An 18,800-nucleotide genomic window follows, 5' to 3' on the forward strand; every position below is an offset into this window, starting at 1 on the left:
TTCCTACTCTCTCGTCCATACACGGTGCCTCCCCTTCTCCCGCCGCTTTACTCATCGCGTGTTCCTCATGTTCTTCTGCCTGAGCGCACCGAGAGGCTAACCGAGGGTACACCTTTTCTTGCCACACAGGCGCTGGACTCGACCCACAGGCCCTCTCCCCGCTTTCCACCTCGCTGCTTTCCCCGCCATCGCGTCCGACTCCCGCCAGCTGTGCGGCCTGCCCATACCGCTGCCTTCAGGTGCATCTGCAAAGCGCCACCCGTCTGAGCTACGAGATCAGCGGTATCGCGCACATTAGAGACATATATATATGTATATATATATATATATATACGCGTGCATCCTTGACATGGTCGTTGATATCCCACGAAGCGGTTGCAGGTGCTGCTGTTACTGCTGCTAGTGGGGGAGGGGGATACTACTAGAGCAACTGCTTCTCGCAGTGGCGCTTATACACGCAGGGCTCATCACGGATTTCACACTGGCCGCCTTCGAGTCATGTCGACCGCCGGCCTTTCACGTGCATACGCGGTGCTGCGCCAGCTTGATGTATTGCGTGCCGAGAGCATCACGAACCCGCTACCCACTACCGATGGCATCTGCACCTGCGAGGAAAGCGGAGACCGAGGGGACAGCAAGGCGGTGCGGCCGCCGCTCCAATCGCGATGTGAGTCGACCGTGCGCCGCGTACGCCTGCAGGCATCCCAACCATCGACGCCTCCAGAGAGGAGAGGGCAGCGCACCAGTAGTGAGGACGCTTTCTCAGAGCATTCAATAAGGGTAGGAGCAGCGCAGATGTCGTCTCCCCTTTTCGGGGCCGCGCCCCACCGCTTCTGCTTCTCAGAGCACCCGCACGTGTACGCTCCCGTGCACTCGCATCTCAGCCATGACTCGCTTAGGCATGACAGACCCCACCAGAGAGATCCACCGCAGCCGGCAGCGGCGGGGGAGGGCCACCACGCCCCAGCTGCCAGCGCCCGCACTGAAGCCCAGCCTCGCCGCTCTGCTCTCTCTGACGAGTACACACTCACCGGCGCCTACGACTACCATGCGCCGCCGCCGCCCATTCACAGCAGTGGCTCCACTTCGCTGCACTCATCGTCCCCATCGCATCCCGCCTTCTCTCGCCACCGCTACAACACGGAGGTGGTGGCAGGAGAGCGGCCAGCTCGCCGCTCGCCGCCGGCACGCGTGGGAGTGCCGTCACCGGTTGTTCTGCCGTCCTTGTCCACGAGCGAAGCGGCGCACGTGGCTGCTGCGCAGGCGTCTTCCACGCTGGAGGTATACTTTGACAAAGATGACATGGGCGCAGTGCTCGCAAGCGTGGGCGCTGTTGCTGCTGTCGCTGCGTCCCCTGCGCTGGTGGGGAGAACACAACAGGGTGGACACGTCGGCCAACCGCCTTCGGTTCAGCCTGCGGTTTCTGCTGCTGACGAAGACGATGCTGCGTGCATCACACGCCCGCGCACCGCTCATGGTGCCCGTCGCGGTGCTGGGGGGACAGCGGACTCTGCGCATGGTTTCGGCGCTGCTGCCAAACCGTGCGCGTCTCCGGATGCTACCGCCACGCCCTCGTCGCTGAGCAACTCTACTCTGACGGCGATGCCTGATGGGGATGCTGAGTCCACAAACGTCACCTCTCTCGCTGCGATTGCGGATGATGGGCAACACCCGCTTTGGCAGCTGCCCGCATCAAGCAACGACGAGTGCGGCAAGCCGCACTGCCGCGGCAGTGGCGCCGCCGCTTCCGCATCCACCAAAGAGCTCTCAGTGACTTCCAGCGCGGGGCGTCTCTTGGACGCGTTGCATTCCGTATCACGTTCTGTTGGGCAGCCGCGCCAGCGAGAAGCGACTGCCACTACCGCAGTGGCGCCCCTGTTCCGTCTCTCCTGCCCTCCGCCATCCGGTGACCTGCCGTCTTTTTACACCGCTGCCGGCCACAGCGCGCTGCCGCTGCCGTCCGCACGCGCGCTGTGGCCGGCAGCGGCACCGAAAGGGCAGCAGGAAGAGGAAGGCAGCTGCTCAAGCCCGGATGGCCGTTTATCACAGCGCGAGATGCCGTCGCCGCGCAATGGAGCCGACGTCGCACTCTCTCTCCCTGAAGCTCTCGTGCGTTGTGGCAGGGAGGAGGCCGGGGCCGATAGGAGCGGCTGCACTGGTGGCGATGACGACTGTGGCGTTTTCAACCTCAACAGTCTCTCAGCAGACAGGGTTGACGAAGGGGATGCCGGCCGAGGTGCAGGCCCTCGCGGAGTCGGGCCCGCGCCCCTGCGTGGCCTCTTTGATGCCGACGAGGAGAGGCCGGCGCAGAGGGCCGCGGCCGATGATGGCCCCCAGCGCCGTAACACAAACAGGCGGCCACAAGGCGACGCGAGAGGGCAGAGCGTCACAGGCGGCGGGCGGTGTGACCCCATGCCGCTGTTCCCTGCTGCGTACACGAAAGCGGTCCCTTTCCTCGACTACCTTACGCGCATCAACGCTGCCAGTTCACATCAGCTGCTCAAAGAGTTGACCGCCATGGGCGACGCTTGGACTGCCACTACGCAGGCGGAGCATGAGGCTGGCTGCGGAGACGCGCATTTGAAGGAGGTAACCGAGTCAGTGGTTGTAGACTGCCTCGCCATGGATCTGCTTCTGAACAAGCCCAGCGCACTCGAGTGCATTGTGGTGCCTTGGCTGCGCACGCGCCTCGAGTCCATGATGGCGACCCGCTCGGCAGAGAGGACGAGCTCCAGCCTTCCATATTCACGTGGCCGCCGCAGCGTCGTTGCTGCGAACGCACTTTCATGCACGGAGCAGGTGGAGGCGGAGAGCGTCAGAGAAGGGGATGCTGCGGCGAACAACAGCGTGCTGTGTGCCATCATCGGCCTCGGCGGCGCCGCTTTCACGCTCCTCTCCACCCTCCTGCAGCTCCTTCTGTGGCTGCCTCCGTCTTCACCAACGTCTGTGTGCGATGTGCGCCTTGTCGGACTTGCGATACGCACCGCGGGCGGCGCTGACGGACTGCAGGCTCTCATTCGCACCCTGCAGGGGCAGGAGGAGGGACCGCACGTTCTGGCTGCAGCCGCCTATGCGCTCAGTACATATAGCTTCGAGCTTGCCGGCCACACCAGCGTCGTGTGCATCCCAACTGGGGCGATGTGCCACCTTGTAGGAGGCGAAGGCGCAGCTGAGCTCTTCCAGCTGGTGCCGGGCAGCTTTGCTGCCACGGACGCTGCTTCGACCTCGGCGACACCGATGATGGAGGAGCTGCAACCGCTTTGGAGCCGCAACCCTTTCCTCTCTCATACTTCAACCACAGCAGTGCCGACGAGGCCGCACCTTCTTTACCTCCAGTCACCGCCGCCGTATCGGCACACCCACGTGATGGTAGACGCGGAGGTCGCACGATGCAAGCTCATGGCGCACCTGTGCTCCGACCAGTTTCATTCGACGCACGCGCACCCGCACGTCATGGCGCTGCTCAATGACGCGCTCAGCGCGCGGCTGCTGAGCGCTGTCCTGATCCCGGCCGTACAGACCCGCTACTGCCCCGTCGTATCCCAGATGCGCCGCGACCTGCATCGAGTACTGGCTGACGACGCCGCTAGCATCGCCTCACGTGAACGAGCCCATACCGGCAGCAGTGATACGGGCAGCAAGCCCGCGGCTCTGCCGGGGCTTCTGCGATTACCCCTTCTCCCGTACTCCCTACATCACTTTGCAGGCGAAAAGGACACACTATTCGCGCTGGAATCGGCGTTGGTGCACGCCCTCTTGGCGCGCCCTGCGGCCGCGCTGGTGCAGGAGCAGGTGCTCTTGTCACTAAGCACGCTGCCGCCGGAGGCTCGCGTGCATGTGGTGCAGCCCGTCACGGACTTTTTTATAAGGCTGGCACGCACACTACAGCTGCGACAGACAATGACGATGCGGCGGCCTCTCGTCCAGGCGGCTTGCAGCAGCCCTTTTCCAACCGACTGTGGCCCCTATGGTCGCGCCGAAGAGGTGGATGCGGACGAGGCTGTTGCCGTCTCAGCGGCCCTCGCTGCTGGCACTGTGTGTGTGAACCCCCTCGCTTCGTGCTCTTGCGTCGACAGCTGTGTCGCGGCCCTTGTTCCTGTCTTCAAGGAGCTGCTGCACTCGCCGCTGTGGCGGGTGCGGCACGCGGCGTGTGTGGGGCTTGCCCGCATTGGCCCGTTGACAGCCGACCCATCGTCGATCATTGACGTACTCCTCACCCGCCTGGGGCTCCACGCCCCTTTGATAACAGGGGAAAGCGGCTCAAGCGCGTCGCCGTCTGCAGCTGCCATGCGGCCACTGCCGCTGCAGTCTGCCACGGTTGTGTGGTGTCTTACGCAGCAGGGGCCGGGTGGTGTGCGTGCACTGCTGCAGTTGCTCCAGGACCCTCAGCAGCCTCCGCAAGTGCACCACTGGAGCGCCTTCCAGCTCGCCGAGGTTGACGTGCACGAGACGTGTGCTCAGGTGAGCGAGCGCGAATCCTCTGAGGCGAGCGCTCTTCTGGATGAGTTCATCCAGGCGCTTGGCAGACTGATCGCGACGCAGGGTGCCTTGGAGGAGGACACGGTGCTGCTGTGTGTGCGGGCGCTGGCAGAGGTTGTGCATCGCTACTACACAACGGCGACTTCTCCGACCAACAACACTGATGCGCCAATGTTCGCTGCCCTTTCTCTTGACACAGCTCAACCGACGCAGGAGGCCGCCTCCTGCTACCAGGAGGAGGAGCCTAATTCCTGCTTCACTGTCCTCACGTCTGTGGCGGAGGCGGCGCTGCTTCCCAACAACGTCCTCAAGGCGCTTTGCCTGTACCTCTGCCGTTACGGTGGTCGCCATGGGGAGCTGTACGCATGCGAGCTGCTGCTTCAGGGCAGCTCCGTCGGCGGTCGCGCCGCCGCTGCCTTTGGACTCCGAGCCTGCGGCGCAAAAGCTCTGCGCAGCGTCGTGCTGGGTATGAACGACGACAGCTTTGACGTGCGACGAGAGTCTTTCGAGACGCTGACTTCCATTGGCGCCGCTGCTGCGCTGGAGGTTCTGCGCCAGCGACCGGCAGAGCATCGACATCAGGTGCGAGACGTATTGCGCGATTGTCTGCTGCGGGACGCTAGCCGCCCCTTGCCACGCAAGGTCGCCGAAACTGTGTATCGTGCCCTTCAGAGTGAGGAGCTGCTCTCGGCGCAGGAGCTCTCGTAGACACAGCCTCTGCAACGTAGGGCATAGGGAGAGAGAGTCCCGCATGGAGGACAGAGCGAGGCGGGCAGTAGTGAGGGTGTGGCGCAGGGCATGGGTCTACTCGTGTCTGTGCGTGCGTGACTGTGTGTCTGTGATTGCCACCCGTCCTGCGTGGGCCCTCAGCGCTTGGCTTGTCGTGGGGCAACACACAGACAGAATTTGCCGCGGCGTTGACCCATCTGATTCCCCTCCCATACACGTGCGTAGACCTCAGCACCGCCCCCCTCTCTTTCTCACCACTCCTCTCTCCTCAGCAGGACGCCCGACAACCGGTTCAGAGCCGCTGTGTCGCTCCCCCTCTCGTGAAGTCTGCCGGCGTTGCGCATTCGCCCTCTTTTTCTCTCGTCCTTTTCTTTCGCCGGCGTATTTCGCTCTCTTCCACCGTGCCGTTTTTGGGCGCCCGCCCACACATGCACACACGTCGCCATCGTTCCCCCCAGAGTGCGTGGGCACAGAGGCGTCGTCATCATCTGTGCGCGTCTCTCTTCCTCTTTGGCGTCTTCCCCAACCTTTCTCTTTCTCTCTGCGCTCCCCCCTTCCCCTCCCCGCCTGTCACCGGTTAGGGGAGGGGGAAAGGGGGAGGGGCACACCCGCTCCGCGGTGGGCATCCCAGGCTTCCAGTTGCTCCCGCTGTCTCGTGTGTGCTGGGCACAGCCAGGACGATGCATCCCCCTGCGCATGTCGGCGGCCAGAGCCTGGGCGGCGCTGCGTCGGAGCGGCCTGCGACCGTGAAGACGCTTGTGCCGCGTGCGTGATGGGTGAGATGCGTCCGCGCGACTCGTGCGTGTCTTGCCCGACCCTGACGGTCTGCTGGTGTGGGGTGCCTGCGCGACGCTGGAGGGGGGGCTGCGCGAGGCGGCGCCTGTGGGGCGACCTGCGGGGCCTGTGTGTGTGGGGGGCGGCGGGCGGGGGATGGCTCTTGATGCGGGGGCCGTGCGCCGGTGTAGCGAGTGTGGTGTCCACCGCTGCGTTGCACCGGCCCGTGTGAGTGGGCCGGAGGGATGGTGGTGGCAGAAAGTGCGGAGCACGTCTCGCGCTGTATGGCAGCGATGCGGACGCGCTGAAGGGGAAAAAAGGCTGTGGCACCCACTGCCCCTCCTTTGGGGGCTCCTCTTGCCTTCTTCTCGGCGGCATCATGAGTACACGCCATCCCCATGTCTTGCTCTGTGTGTCTGCTCGACTCCCTCCCTCCCTCACCCCTCCCGTGCCGCTTCGATGAAACTCTCCACCAACCACAACCACCATTGCCTCTCACCTTGTCCTTTCGGATCTCTACTCTCCGAGTCTTTCTCAGGTCCTTAGACTGGCGTGTGTGTGTGCGTGCTGGGCTGCCGGCCTCTCTTCCTCTCCGTCTCCCCCCTGCGGGCTGTCACTGCGTTCTCTTTGCCCGATAGGCATCCTCTTGTGCTTGGTGCGTTGTAAGAAGCGCGAAGTTTCCATGGCGAGCGAGACTGTACGTGCGCTGCACCTCGAGGGCAACGGGCTCTTCGAGGCAGGGCGTTTACACGAGGCCGCGCACACTTTCCACCAGGCGGTGGACGTTTTTCTGACGGATCAGATCTTCACCAAGCCGGCCGTAGACGAGTTCGTTCAAATTGCCGGCAATGTGTGCGTCTGCCACCACGCTACGGGTAACTGGCATGCGTGCGTCGAGGCGGCCCGAGAGCTGCTCGCGATTTACCCAATCATCCCCAAGGCGTACGCCGCGATAGGGATGTCCATTGTGAGCCGGCTGCTGGAGCAGGAGGCGGAGCAGCGGAGGATGGACGCGCAGAACAGCCCGAGGATGCCGCCGCGGTCGGGCGAGGAGGTACGCCGTGATGCGCGGCGGTACTTGGTGAAGCTGGGCGGTGTTGTGTGCACGGCCGACGACGCCCACAAGTACCTGTGCCGCGCTATTCTCCTCTCGGAAGGGGCGCTGCAGGTATCCCTGGGCCCTTACGTGGAGACGGCGGTGCGGTGGGTGAGCGAGCAGCTGCTCTCTGCCGGTCTCTCTTTAGAGCGTGAGTATGGCGACGGGGTCATGGATCAGCTCAGCGTTCTGGAGGAAAGTGTCTGTGATGTGCCGCCACTGCTGGATACGGCACCGGTGCACATCGAGCGTCATTCCATTCGTGTCTTGGGTGCTGCCGACGCGAGCGACGCCGTGCTTGCTGGTATTGCATCTGAGGGCCGCCGCGCCGAGGAGCTTCCCGAGTCAGAGGCGGAGGTGATCTTGGAGGCGATCCAGGAGGGCCAGCGCATCGCGCGCGGGCAAGCGGCGGCCGAGGAGGAGAGCGCGGCGGCTGACTCGACGTTGCTTGCCGCTGGTAGCGATGCTGCGGGCATGTACCCCACTACAGCCCACAACAGCAGCGCCGTTGGCAGCGCCAGCAGTGGCAGCCACGCCGCAGTGACACCGCCTTTGGAGTACTTCCTGTCCCTGCAGCGCACACGGGTGTGGGTGTGTCACGCCGAGAGGGGTGGGATTCCTCGCGGCCTGACCCTCGCTCGCGCGCCCCAACCGTTTGCTGTCGGCCAGCACATACTGCCTGCGGGCCTTGCCGCCGTAGCTGATGCTGGGGTGCCGCCGGCAGAGGCGCCACTGGCGGTGCAGGCCTCTACTCGAGACCTGGGACCGCGGCACGTCGACCTCGCTAGCCTCACTGGTACAGAGAACACCTTGACACCGGCCGCCTTATCGTCACCGATTGCGCATATCGGCGGCGGCGCTAGATTCTCGATGGGTGGTCTGCCCGCTACGGAATCGCCGCTGCTTCTCATATGCAACGCCTGTGGTCGGGAGGTGAACCTGCTGAACTTCTCTGGTGCCCGGCCAATCGGCTGCCAGGCGTGCAACGGTGTCGTGTACTGCAGTGCGGCGTGCGCGGCGGTTTACGGAGACCGCCATGACCGGCACGAGTGCGCACTTCGTCTCGCGCTGCAGCGGCGCGTGGCGGCGCTGGCCGCGATGCCGTCATCCGCCGATCCCGAGACTCCGCTGCCCGTCGGCGACGTTCTCCCTGGCGGCGGCTGGAACGCACTTGACCTGCATCGCCGCATTCTGCCGCTTTGCATTACGGTGTACAGCGGCCTACAAAGCAACGCACCTGGCGCAGCAGAGGTGCGGGCACAGGTGCGGCGCGGGGTGCAGCGGCGCCTCCGACATGCGCTGCCTGCTGAGATTGCCGGCACTCTTGCGGAGTGGGTGAACACGGTGAAGTATGCAGCGGCAACACCGGCGGCGGCAACTGACACCCCATCGTCGGCTTCGGTGCCCCAGGACGATGAGGAGAAAAAACGGTGCGGCTGCCAGCGGCGCGACGACCACACCGATGCAGCCGTGGCCGCCTCTTGCGCAACAGCTGCTGCGGCCGAGGAGGAGTCATCTCTCGCGGACCACCTCCTCGCAATCTTCTTCATGGTGCGTCTCATCGCCGTCGATCAGGCTGAGAGCCGCTGTAGCGCCCTCTACGCTGAGCGACTCCTTCTCCGGCACTCGTGCGAGCCAAACTGCGTCTGGTCCGACACCCTGCCCGGCATCCTCACGGCCCGCTTCATCTGCAAGGGTGAGGAGCTGACAATGACTATCGACGACCGCTTTCCGCAGCATTGGCCGTGGAAAAATCGGCAGAAGTGGTTCGTCTACCATCACGGGGTGCCTTGCCAGTGCGCGCGGTGCCTGAGGGAAGGAGCCGACCTGCACCGTGCGCGCGGCATGCTCTCGAACGAAGTGGTGGAGCAGCTGCTAACGGCGGAGGTCTTGGACCATCCTTGCCCAACACCGGCACACAAGCACCCTACGCACCTCTTTCACCCCCAGGTGCAGAGACTGGTGAAGCACAGCAAGCTCCCACAGGAGCGCCAGGTGCCTGCGCTGCTGTGCCGCCTTCATGAGATGCGCGCCGAGGTGGCCATGTATGTTTTACCGTCACACTATCTGCTTGAAGACATTCGGCGCGCGGTATTAAACGTGGTGGAGGCGGAGGGCCGCATCACCGAGTGCGCCCAAGAGGCACAGAGCAGCCTCCTGTTCTGGGAGTCGCACTGGTCCGGCGCGATTCCAGCGAAGGCACAGCGGCTGCGGCTGCTTCCGAGCTTGTTCGAGTGCGGCCGCCGGCGCAAGTGTCACCCGCATCAGCAGCGCCGCCGCCGGCGCCACCCAGGTCCACCAGCAGACACTGCTTCTGTCCCAGCCGAGCAGCCGCAAGAGGCTCCGCTGGGGCGGAGAGGTAGCTCCCCGTCGCCGTTGTCGGTCCCGACGTCGACGGAGGCGCGGCGCCGAAGCGGCGGATCGGTCTGTCATCCTCTGCACTCGATCCACAAGGCAGGAACGGACGATGGCGACCACGAGGAGAGCAAGATGAAGGGTGCACCCGCTGCCGCGACACCACGCGCGCCGGTGCCGGCGCCTCTCACTGCTACGAAGGACTTTTCCGGCTGCCACATCATCGACCTCTTCTACGGCTCCTACCAGACGTGGTACATGTGAAGGAGTACAGCGCGGGAGCTGGCGCCAGAAGCCTCGGGTGTGGCCAGCTGGATCGTGGGCTGGGAGACTAGACTGGGCTGCAGTGACAACACGTATGGTATCTTCGAGCTCTCCGGCGGAACCGCCCTCTACCGCATGGGAGAAGCTGGCGAATCACGGATGGGGAAGGAGAGGGGGGCGGCGAAGCGGGGTGGCGCACATAGACACGCACCTCTTCCCATCCTTCACGCCCCTCCCGCGAACTGTGCACACCGCCATCCTGCGAATTTTTGCTTACGGTCTCCTCCCCCTTTTTCCTGTTCACCTACCTTGCGCCCACTGTTTTTTTTTCCCTTCCTCGCCTTCGGCGTCCTCGGCACCTCTCGGTAGTCTTCCCTCTCTTCCCCCTCCCCCCAAGGGGTAGAGACGATGAGCCGTCGATACGCAGCAGTACGAGGGAGGAGGCTCATGGCGAGCACTCCACTCGTCCTTTCGCGCAGCACTGCTCGCCTGGACGGAAGTCGACACCCGTGGACACGGGCGCGGCCGTCTGCAGCGGTCTTCCCCAGGGCAATGACGGATACGAGGATGGTGCTGTGATGGTGCGTATGCACCCCTACTCTGAAACAGAGCACGCTCTGGAGGAGGGGGCCGTGCTGCCGCGTCCACGACGCTCATCGCTGGCAGGCACCTTCCTTTGCCTATCGTGTTCTCTTCTCATGCAATCTTTTTCTCACACTTGTCGGACCACATGGCCTTCCGTTCTTTCTCCCCCCTCTCTCCTCTTCTGCATTCCTCCATGAACGGGTCGCACACGCCCCGACGCATTCACACACGCTGGCACGAGTCGAAAGAAGCTCACGCAAGGAACCATGGGCAAGATCCGCACCAAGACCGTCAAGCGCGCCTCGCGCCAGGTGGTGGAGAAGTATTACTCGAAGCTGAACTTCGACTTCTACCAGAACAAACGCGTCATCATGGACGTGACGATTGCGCGGTCCAAGAAGCTGAAGAACAAGATTGCTGGGTATGCGACGCACATCATGAAGCGCCTGGCGCGCGGCCCCGTGCGCGGTATCTCGCTGAAGCTACAGGAGGAGGAGCGCGAGCGCCGCATGGACCACGCACCCGCGACGTCCGACGTGGACAAGGTGATCCAGGGCGGCGTGAGCGTGGACAAGAGGACGATGCAGATGCTGCAGCGCCTCGAGATCGGCGTACCGCGCCGCGTGAAGCGCGCCGACGCCGCCGTGGTGAAGGTGAAGCCGGCGCCGCGCCGCCACCAGCAGAAGAGCACCAAGTAAGTGCCACAGCGGCATGCGCGCGTGTGCGCCTGTGTGCGTACGCTTCAGGCAGCTGGGCATCTTAGCGAAGGTGTCCGTGCGCTGATGCAATGGTGGCTGCAGTGCGAGAGGGAGGGGGTGCTCTGATTATCCGAGTGGAGCGCGCTACGTCAGCACCAGAGAGATCCGCAACCCGCTGCGTCGTGCATGCTGTCGTCTCCCTGTGCTAGTGTGCGTTAGCGCGCTCCTTCCCCCTCTCCGCCCGGAGTATTTAGCGCATGCACACGGGGCAGTGAGAGAGAGCAAAAAGCAGCCCAACCGCACAGTTCACCGACTTGTGCGATCGACGGCGCCCGCCCCTTCTCCGGACACCTTCGCTTCGCTTCTGATTTTTGTTTTATTTTGTGATTTACGTTTCGCACTTTTCCCCTCTTCGCTCATCTCTGGCAAGTCAGCGCGCCACCGTCCGCATCCGCCTCCACCTCCCCTCGCCGACTGAACCGAGGATGCTGGATGACCGTTATCGCGACTGCCACGGAGGAGGAGAGCGCGACCTCTCCTTGCGTTGAAAAAGCGAACACGCGCACTTGTACACAACCGGCTGTGGCAGCGCACTGACCTGCGCGCTCATTGCGGTATGCCCCGCCGTCCGGATCCCACATGCGCTCCTCGGCTTCACTTTGACCTGGCTCTCTGTCCTTGGTGTCGCCGAAGGGCGATCAGGCGGGGGAGGGAAGGCATCACCTCTGCTGTTACAGCGTTAGATGCCTTCCGCTCTCCGCCCTGCACGCAGGGGAGGTCGCCACAGGCGGAGGCGCTGCCCGTGGAGGTGTGTGATGGTCTCTCTCTTTCCCAGGGCAATGACGGATACGAGGATGGTGCTGTGATGGTGCGTATGCACCCCTACTCTGAAACAGAGCACGCTCTGGAGGAGGGGGCCGTGCTGCCGCGTCCACGACGCTCATCGCTGGCAGGCACCTTCCTTTGCCTATCGTGTTCTCTTCTCATGCAATCTTTTTCTCACACTTGTCGGACCACATGGCCTTCCGTTCTTTCTCCCCCCTCTCTCCTCTTCTGCATTCCTCCATGAACGGGTCGCACACGCCCCGACGCATTCACACACGCTGGCACGAGTCGAAAGAAGCTCACGCAAGGAACCATGGGCAAGATCCGCACCAAGACCGTCAAGCGCGCCTCGCGCCAGGTGGTGGAGAAGTATTACTCGAAGCTGAACTTCGACTTCTACCAGAACAAACGCGTCATCATGGACGTGACGATTGCGCGGTCCAAGAAGCTGAAGAACAAGATTGCTGGGTATGCGACGCACATCATGAAGCGCCTGGCGCGCGGCCCCGTGCGCGGTATCTCGCTGAAGCTACAGGAGGAGGAGCGCGAGCGCCGCATGGACCACGCACCCGCGACGTCCGACGTGGACAAGGTGATCCAGGGCGGCGTGAGCGTGGACAAGAGGACGATGCAGATGCTGCAGCGCCTCGAGATCGGCGTACCGCGCCGCGTGAAGCGCGCCGACGCCGCCGTGGTGAAGGTGAAGCCGGCGCCGCGCCGCCACCAGCAGAAGAGCACCAAGTAAGTGCCACAGCGGCATGCGCGCGTGTGCGCCTGTGTGCGTACGCTTCAGGCAGCTGGGCATCTTAGCGAAGGTGTCCGTGCGCGCTGCGTAGGGGGTCACGTTTTCTGTTCGTTACCCATTTGGTGCAATGCCCCTGGGGGGGGGCACCCACGCGGCGCGGAGGCGCGAGGGCATCTGCGAGTAGACCCGGCGCACGCGGCCGCCCACCTCCACCCCTGCCCCACCTCCCCCACCCGGTGCACCCGAGCTGTTCGATTCGGTCCAACCCTTCCTTTCGTCGTTTCAATGAAAGTTTTTTTGCCTTTTTTCGATTTCACACAGACGTCAAACGTCTCACCCAAACAAAAGATGGCACGCACAGCCGCCAACGCGGGGACGCGCAACGGTCTCAGCTCGTCAGTCGCTTGGTGGCGGGGGTCGCAGGGAAGAGAAAGTAGCGGGCCCGGGGGGCCTAGGGAGTGGTTGAGCAGTGCGACGGCGTTCGGGCGTGCGTCAATGCCTGCAGCGCTCATGCACGTGTGCGCGTGGCTGGCGGCGCTGCGCATTCGTGGCTGCCGAAAAGTTCACGGCGGCGAAATGCAGACGCGCCCTCTAGACAGACTGCATGCATTGCACGTGCCCCGCTTGCCAACGCTCCCTCGCCCAGGCGCCGATAGTGTGCGTCTGCACGGTTCTCGTCTTTGTTTTATCGGCTTAACTCTTGTCTGCAGGTACATGCACATTCACTTGAGCGCTACGCACAGGTGTCTCCCTCTCTCCTATTACGCGCGCGTGTTTCCTTCGCTCACACCTCCAAGCAGGTGCTCTCTTTCCCCTTGCTTTTCACTGTGACAGGGCGTAAATCGCATACGGGCATCCGTACTTGCCGGCACGCTCCTCGCTCAGAGCTCATAGACCCCCCCGCACACACATTCGCATTGTGTTCCCGGGGGAAAGTGCGCTAATCCATCTCTGCTGCTGTCTCTCACTCGGCGCACTCACTCTTTGCTGGAACAGTTTTGTGTACCTTTCCTGCATTTCTCTTAGGTCATGCACGACGAGCAGCTGCACTGCTTCCGCCGCTACACCCGTGTCTTCCCGGCTACAGCGTACGCGCACCACACACCCAGGGTCGGCTGCTCGGTGGCCACAGATGCCCGGCACACCCCAAGCACCTCCCCTGCGAGCTCCGCGAGTCGGACAGGCTCAGTGAGGGTTGTGGCACTGCTGTGCTCCAAGATGCCACCGCGCGCGATTACCGCAGGCACGACGCCTAAGAAACGCTCGACGTCGTCGCCAACGCCGCCTGCGGAATCTCGTAAGCACCCACGTGAAGACTGTGTCGACGACGGAGATGCTTCTGCTCTATCGCGGACCTACACCGCACCGTCGAAGCCGCCTCGTGGGGCTGATGGGAAGCGGGAGGGACCAGATGCTGACGACTTGTATGCGCCTGCACTGTCGGGTGACCCCCCGGTGACGGTCGCATCGAGCGCTGCTGTCCACCACGAGGCGGAGACGCGCACCACCGTTACCAATGCTGTGGAAAGAAGCTCCCCAACAGCAGCTTCATGCGGCGCATCAGAGCCGGAGCCGACCGCCTCACTCTACGTACGTGTGCAGTACGACAAGACCCTTATCACAACGCTGCCCATCGAAGTGATGCGAGTGCAGCATCCGCAGGTGCTCATCGACTATCTCCTGTCTATGTCTGTTTGGGCGTAGCTTCACGCACGAAGGTGCTGGGAGATGCCGAAAGCGGGTGCACGGCATGCACACCCTATGTATGTGTGCGAGGGAGGGCGGTATCTCCCGTCCTGCGCGCGGCGAGGCGCGCGCGCGAGAAGATTGTGAAGCCGCACGCCTCAGAAATGCACGCGCATTGGTGAGGCTCTGCAGCAAGTCGGTCTTTTTTCTCCGCGTACCTGACCACACCGTGCGTTGCTATCCCGTCTGGACTTTACGCAGAGCACACGTCTGAAGAGAGACGATTTAGAAGCGACGGAACGAGAGGAAGAGCACACTGTGTGTGGAGACGGCGTAACTGCACGGGCTCCGGTACACCTCACCAGCGCGCGTGCACGCTTTCTCATTCCGCAACTCCTTTGTGATGTGCGTCACCTCACGCGAGGCGCACTCGAGAGGCGGTCCTCGTTTACGCTGACGCATGCCATCTATCCTTCCCGCGTTCCCGCACACGCGCGAACGCGTGTCTCACTTCCTCTTAACGCCTCCCGTTCTTCACCTGCCTCGGGCTCTCTCTCGGCCCCTTTTTTCCCCATCGCGTGCATGGCACACTCTGCGCGATGGTACGTGTACACTGCCACCACCCACCGCTATCACCGCCTCCTCCCTTCCCCCTCCCCTCCCTCTGCGCTCCTCCTGCCATCCGCACATGGGTCACTGCTCCTTCAGCAGTCTGACAAGCACACTCGCGCCCAGAACAGTGCACATTCACCGCCTTCCCCCCTCCACTAACAATTATTTGTGTGCTGCACTATGGCGAATGCAGAGGGAGGAGAGCCGCAGGCTCTAAAGAAGCACCGCTGGGAGGACCCGACAGGCTTCGGCGGCGGCGAAGTTGGCGGCATGACGCCCACGGCGACGCGCTGGCGCTCGGCTACGCCGCGGCAGTATGGCGCCGACACGCCACGCCGCACACCAGTGCTATCTAGTGAGACGTCCACGTGGCGCGGCATGGCGACCCCAAACGCGACGCCTTATATGACAGATTTCATTCCAACACCGACCTTCGGTGCCAGCGGAAGCAGCGGCATGGGCGGCGGCACGCCTTCCACGTTTGGCACACCACGCATGGGCAGCAGTGGCGTCACAGCCGGCGGCAGCACGCCCCTCTTCGCCAGCGGTAGCACCCCGCGCATAGGCGGGGTCACCCCTCTGTTCACTGGGGCGACCCCGGCGGCCGGGGCAGCCTTCGGCGCCACCCCGAACTACCAGTACGAGGGTGAGACACCGCTGCAGTCACATTTCGCTTCCTCTGTGGAGACGCAGTCCATCACGACGGCGGCCATCGAGGCCAAGGCGAAGGCGCTGGAGAAAGAGTGGCGCCGCAAGAACAAGCGACTCACGAGTGAGTACTTGAACAGCATCTTACCCAGTGAGTTCTTCACCGTCGCAGTGGTGCCACCTGACTACAACCCGCTGCCTCCCGAGGAGCCAAACTTTTACGAAATCGCCGTGCGTTCAATGGACGTGTTCGCGATGCAGGCTGGCGCGGCGTCGTCGGTGACAGCCGGCCTGGACGCGAACGGGCAGCCTATCAGGTACGACATCCCAGAGGACATGGGCGATGGCATGCCCGCCATGAAGGTCGAGGACGCTGCCGTGTTCGTCGAGCTGCTGAAGTACCACAAGGCGGAGAAGATCCCTGATGAGCATCTGCCTTCTTACCTCCTCATGAAGAACCTCTTCAAGATCAAGAACGGCGACACGATGCAACGCCGCGCCGGCACGCGCTACCTCCTCGACAAGGCAACGATCTTTGGCAGCCACTTCATCTTCCAGCGCCTGAGCTACATCTGGAGCTCTGACATTCTAAACATTGAGGAGAAGCACTACTTCATCGATTTTATAAAGTCGCTGCTGCAGCAGATGGGCAAGGAGGCGCGGCGGTTCACCAAGGAGGTGGTTCACCTGGTGGAGCCGCTGCTCACGGCGCACGAGCGCATTCTGCGGGACGACGGCAAGCAGGTACTGACCTTGTTGACACGGGTCGTGGGGTTCCAGGCGGTATTCGCGGTGATTCGAGAGGACTTTGGCCACGCCGAGAGTATAGTGCGCCGCCACACGGCTCGCGTCATGGCGGTGGTCGGTTACGCCGCCGGTACCGAGGAGGTGACGGCGGCGCTGCGCGACATGTCCTACGCCCCGTCGGCGCTCGCTCGGCAGACAGTCGTGCGCTCAATGGCGGAGCTGGCGAAGATGGTGGGCCACGCGCTCATGGCGGCGCTTCCGGAGATGGTGGCGATGCTGGAGCGCTTGCTGCGCGACGAGAAGCGTGTGCAGCGTGACGCGGCCCTGGCGGTGGCGGCGATCGCAGAGGCGACGGCACCGGACGGCATTGAAGAGCTAGCACCGCTGGTCGACGTCATCTGCGAGGAGTGCATGAAGGGCATCGGCAGCATGGCGTCGCCCTTCATCCAAGCTTTTGGTGCGCTGGTCCCCCTCATGTCCCCCTTCGACGCGCAGGCTCGCACGGCGGCGATGATGCCAAACCTCGTCAATCAGTTCAGCACACCTGAGGACGAGTTCCGCCGCGTTCTCATATCCGTCGTGCGGAAGTGCGTCTTGGCGGAGGGCGTGACGCCGCAGTTCATTCGTCAGACAATTTTAGAGCCGTTCTTCGAGGGCTTCTGGCGCGTGCGCCGCCTCGCCGCGGAGCGTCAGACATCAGGCAGTCTTGTGGCGACGACAGTCGAGATTGCGAAGAAGCTCGGCAGCGTGGATGTGCTCGTCAAGCTGTCGCCGGATATGAAAGATGAGAGCGAGGAGTACCAGCGCATGGTGCTGACCGCCATCAAGAAGGTCGTCGACGCCACCGGGATGGAGGCTGCCCCCGATACGCTCGTAACCTTCGTCCTCGACGGCGCCATCGCCGCCGTGCGCCAGGATGAGCTTGGCACGAGCAAGTTGGTGATGAATGTGCTTGCAACCATCTGCAACGCGCTTGCAGCGCGGCTGCGGCCGTACCTGAAGCAGGTGTTCGACTTGATCAAGCGCCGCCGCGAGAACCGTGAGGCCTCGATGCGGGCGCAGACGGCTGACCTAGTCTCACGCATCGCTCACACGGTCATGCTGGCGGACGGCGCCGTGTTCCTGCAGGACCTGGGGCTGAGCCTGTACGAGCGGCTCGAGGACCCGGACCCGCGGGCGCTGAGCGCGAACTTGCGCGCGGTGCGCTCCATCTTGGCTGAGTTAGGCTCCCGCCGATTCAAGCCCTCGGTGCGTGAGCTGCTGAAGCGTCTCACCTTCGTCATTAAGAGCCGCAACAGTCAAGTGCAGAACGGCGCCATTGCCCTCATCGAGGATATCGCGACCAACTACGATGCGGATGTCGACGCGATTCACCTGCACCAGCTGGCCACCCGCGGGCTCTTTGAGCTGCTGGACTCCCCGCAACGAGCGACACGGCACGCATGCGCGCGCACCTTTGGCGTGATCGCGAAGAAGATTCGCCCCTTCGCCATCATCCTGGAGCTGGTCGACAACTTCCGTCAGGACAAGCGGCAGATTCGTATCTGCACGGCCGTGGCCCTCAGCGCCATCGCGAAGGAGTGCGGCCCCTTCACCATCATCCCGTACCTCCTGAACGAGTTCAAAATCAGCGAGGGAAAGCAGGTGGCCGTCATTGTGCAGCACTCGGTGCTCAAAGCGATCCGCTACATCTTCGAGGCGATTGGCCCGATAGGCAAGGAGTACGTCTTCCCGATGATTCCGCTGCTGGAGAGGGCCTTGACGGAGACGAATATACAAATGCGCCGCATGGCTGTGGAGGCCAGTCGCGCGATTCTGCTGGCCGTGGCCGGCAACGATGGCTTCGAGGAGGTCGCGGTGCACTTGCTGAACTTCATACACCCGAACCTTGTGGAGTTGCTGGCAAAGAACGAGGCGAAAATTAGCGAGGAGCGCCTCAAGATGGTCACAGCAGTCGTGAGCTACTACGAGGCCGCGCGGGTGGTGATCGAGCCTGGGAAGCTGCTGCAGTATCTCCTGCAGGGCCTCTTCCACCCAGCGCGCAAGGTGCGCGACATCTACCGCCGCACTTACAACCTGCTTTATGTCGGCAGCCCAGAGAGCCTTGTCCCCTATTACCCACGCATCGAGAATGATGCGGCGCACACGTACGTGCGCCACGAGCTTGAGCTTCTCCTATGATCAAGCGGAGCACAGACACCCAGGCCAAGCCAGCACGATATGGGGTGGGTGAGTGTGGGAGTGGGAGGGTGGTGGTGTGGGAAGGCTGTATAGTAGGCCAATGATTGGGGCTCTGGAGGGCGGCTGTGCTATGCGGGTGTATTGGTGTCTGTGGCACTCTCTTGTCTGCAGGCCAGGGGCGCCCTCTGACACACACACACACGAGCACGTGTGAGATGCGGCGCTGGTGCCGCTAAGCTCGCGTGGTAAGCGAAAAGGGTTAAAGGCAAAATCGGGTGGGAAAGGGAAGATGCCGATGCATGCGCGACACGCGGCAGCGTACCGCTGCGCTTTGTCGGAGGTGGCCGAGGGCCTCCACTCGGAATTACTGCAGTGG

General features: G+C 63.2%; 6 protein-coding genes across 6 annotated transcripts; all 6 read left to right on the top strand.

The window, feature by feature from the left end:
- Positions 1-498: 498 nt before the first annotated feature.
- Positions 499-5,187, top strand: LSCM1_03289 (uncharacterized protein; the record flags this gene model as incomplete). Its single annotated transcript, XM_067320835.1, has 1 exon — positions 499-5,187. One exon carries the CDS (start codon positions 499-501, stop codon positions 5,185-5,187), a length of 4,689 nt encoding a protein of 1,562 aa, XP_067177445.1.
- Positions 5,188-6,664: 1,477 nt separating this feature from the next.
- LSCM1_03290 (uncharacterized protein) lies at positions 6,665-9,697 on the top strand (the record flags this gene model as incomplete). Its single annotated transcript, XM_067320836.1, has 1 exon — positions 6,665-9,697. The coding sequence occupies one exon, from the start codon at positions 6,665-6,667 to the stop codon at positions 9,695-9,697; it is 3,033 nt and encodes a 1,010-aa protein (XP_067177446.1).
- An 851-nt stretch (positions 9,698-10,548) lies between these two features.
- LSCM1_03291 (uncharacterized protein) lies at positions 10,549-10,980 on the top strand (the record flags this gene model as incomplete). Its single annotated transcript, XM_067320837.1, has 1 exon — positions 10,549-10,980. One exon carries the CDS (start codon positions 10,549-10,551, stop codon positions 10,978-10,980), a length of 432 nt encoding a protein of 143 aa, XP_067177447.1.
- A 1,138-nt stretch (positions 10,981-12,118) lies between these two features.
- Positions 12,119-12,550, top strand: LSCM1_03292 (uncharacterized protein; the record flags this gene model as incomplete). The annotated part of the gene is made up of 1 exon (XM_067320838.1): positions 12,119-12,550. The coding sequence occupies one exon, from the start codon at positions 12,119-12,121 to the stop codon at positions 12,548-12,550; it is 432 nt and encodes a 143-aa protein (XP_067177448.1).
- Positions 12,551-13,579: 1,029 nt separating this feature from the next.
- On the top strand, positions 13,580-14,254 carry LSCM1_03293 (uncharacterized protein; the record flags this gene model as incomplete). Its single annotated transcript, XM_067320839.1, has 1 exon — positions 13,580-14,254. The coding sequence occupies one exon, from the start codon at positions 13,580-13,582 to the stop codon at positions 14,252-14,254; it is 675 nt and encodes a 224-aa protein (XP_067177449.1).
- Positions 14,255-15,028: 774 nt separating this feature from the next.
- LSCM1_03294 (uncharacterized protein) lies at positions 15,029-18,424 on the top strand (the record flags this gene model as incomplete). Its single annotated transcript, XM_067320840.1, has 1 exon — positions 15,029-18,424. One exon carries the CDS (start codon positions 15,029-15,031, stop codon positions 18,422-18,424), a length of 3,396 nt encoding a protein of 1,131 aa, XP_067177450.1.
- Positions 18,425-18,800: the final 376 nt, after the last annotated feature.

Source organism: Leishmania martiniquensis, chromosome 28 (assembly GCF_017916325.1).
Source record: "Leishmania martiniquensis isolate LSCM1 chromosome 28, whole genome shotgun sequence".
Lineage (NCBI taxonomy): Eukaryota > Euglenozoa > Kinetoplastea > Trypanosomatida > Trypanosomatidae > Leishmania > Leishmania martiniquensis.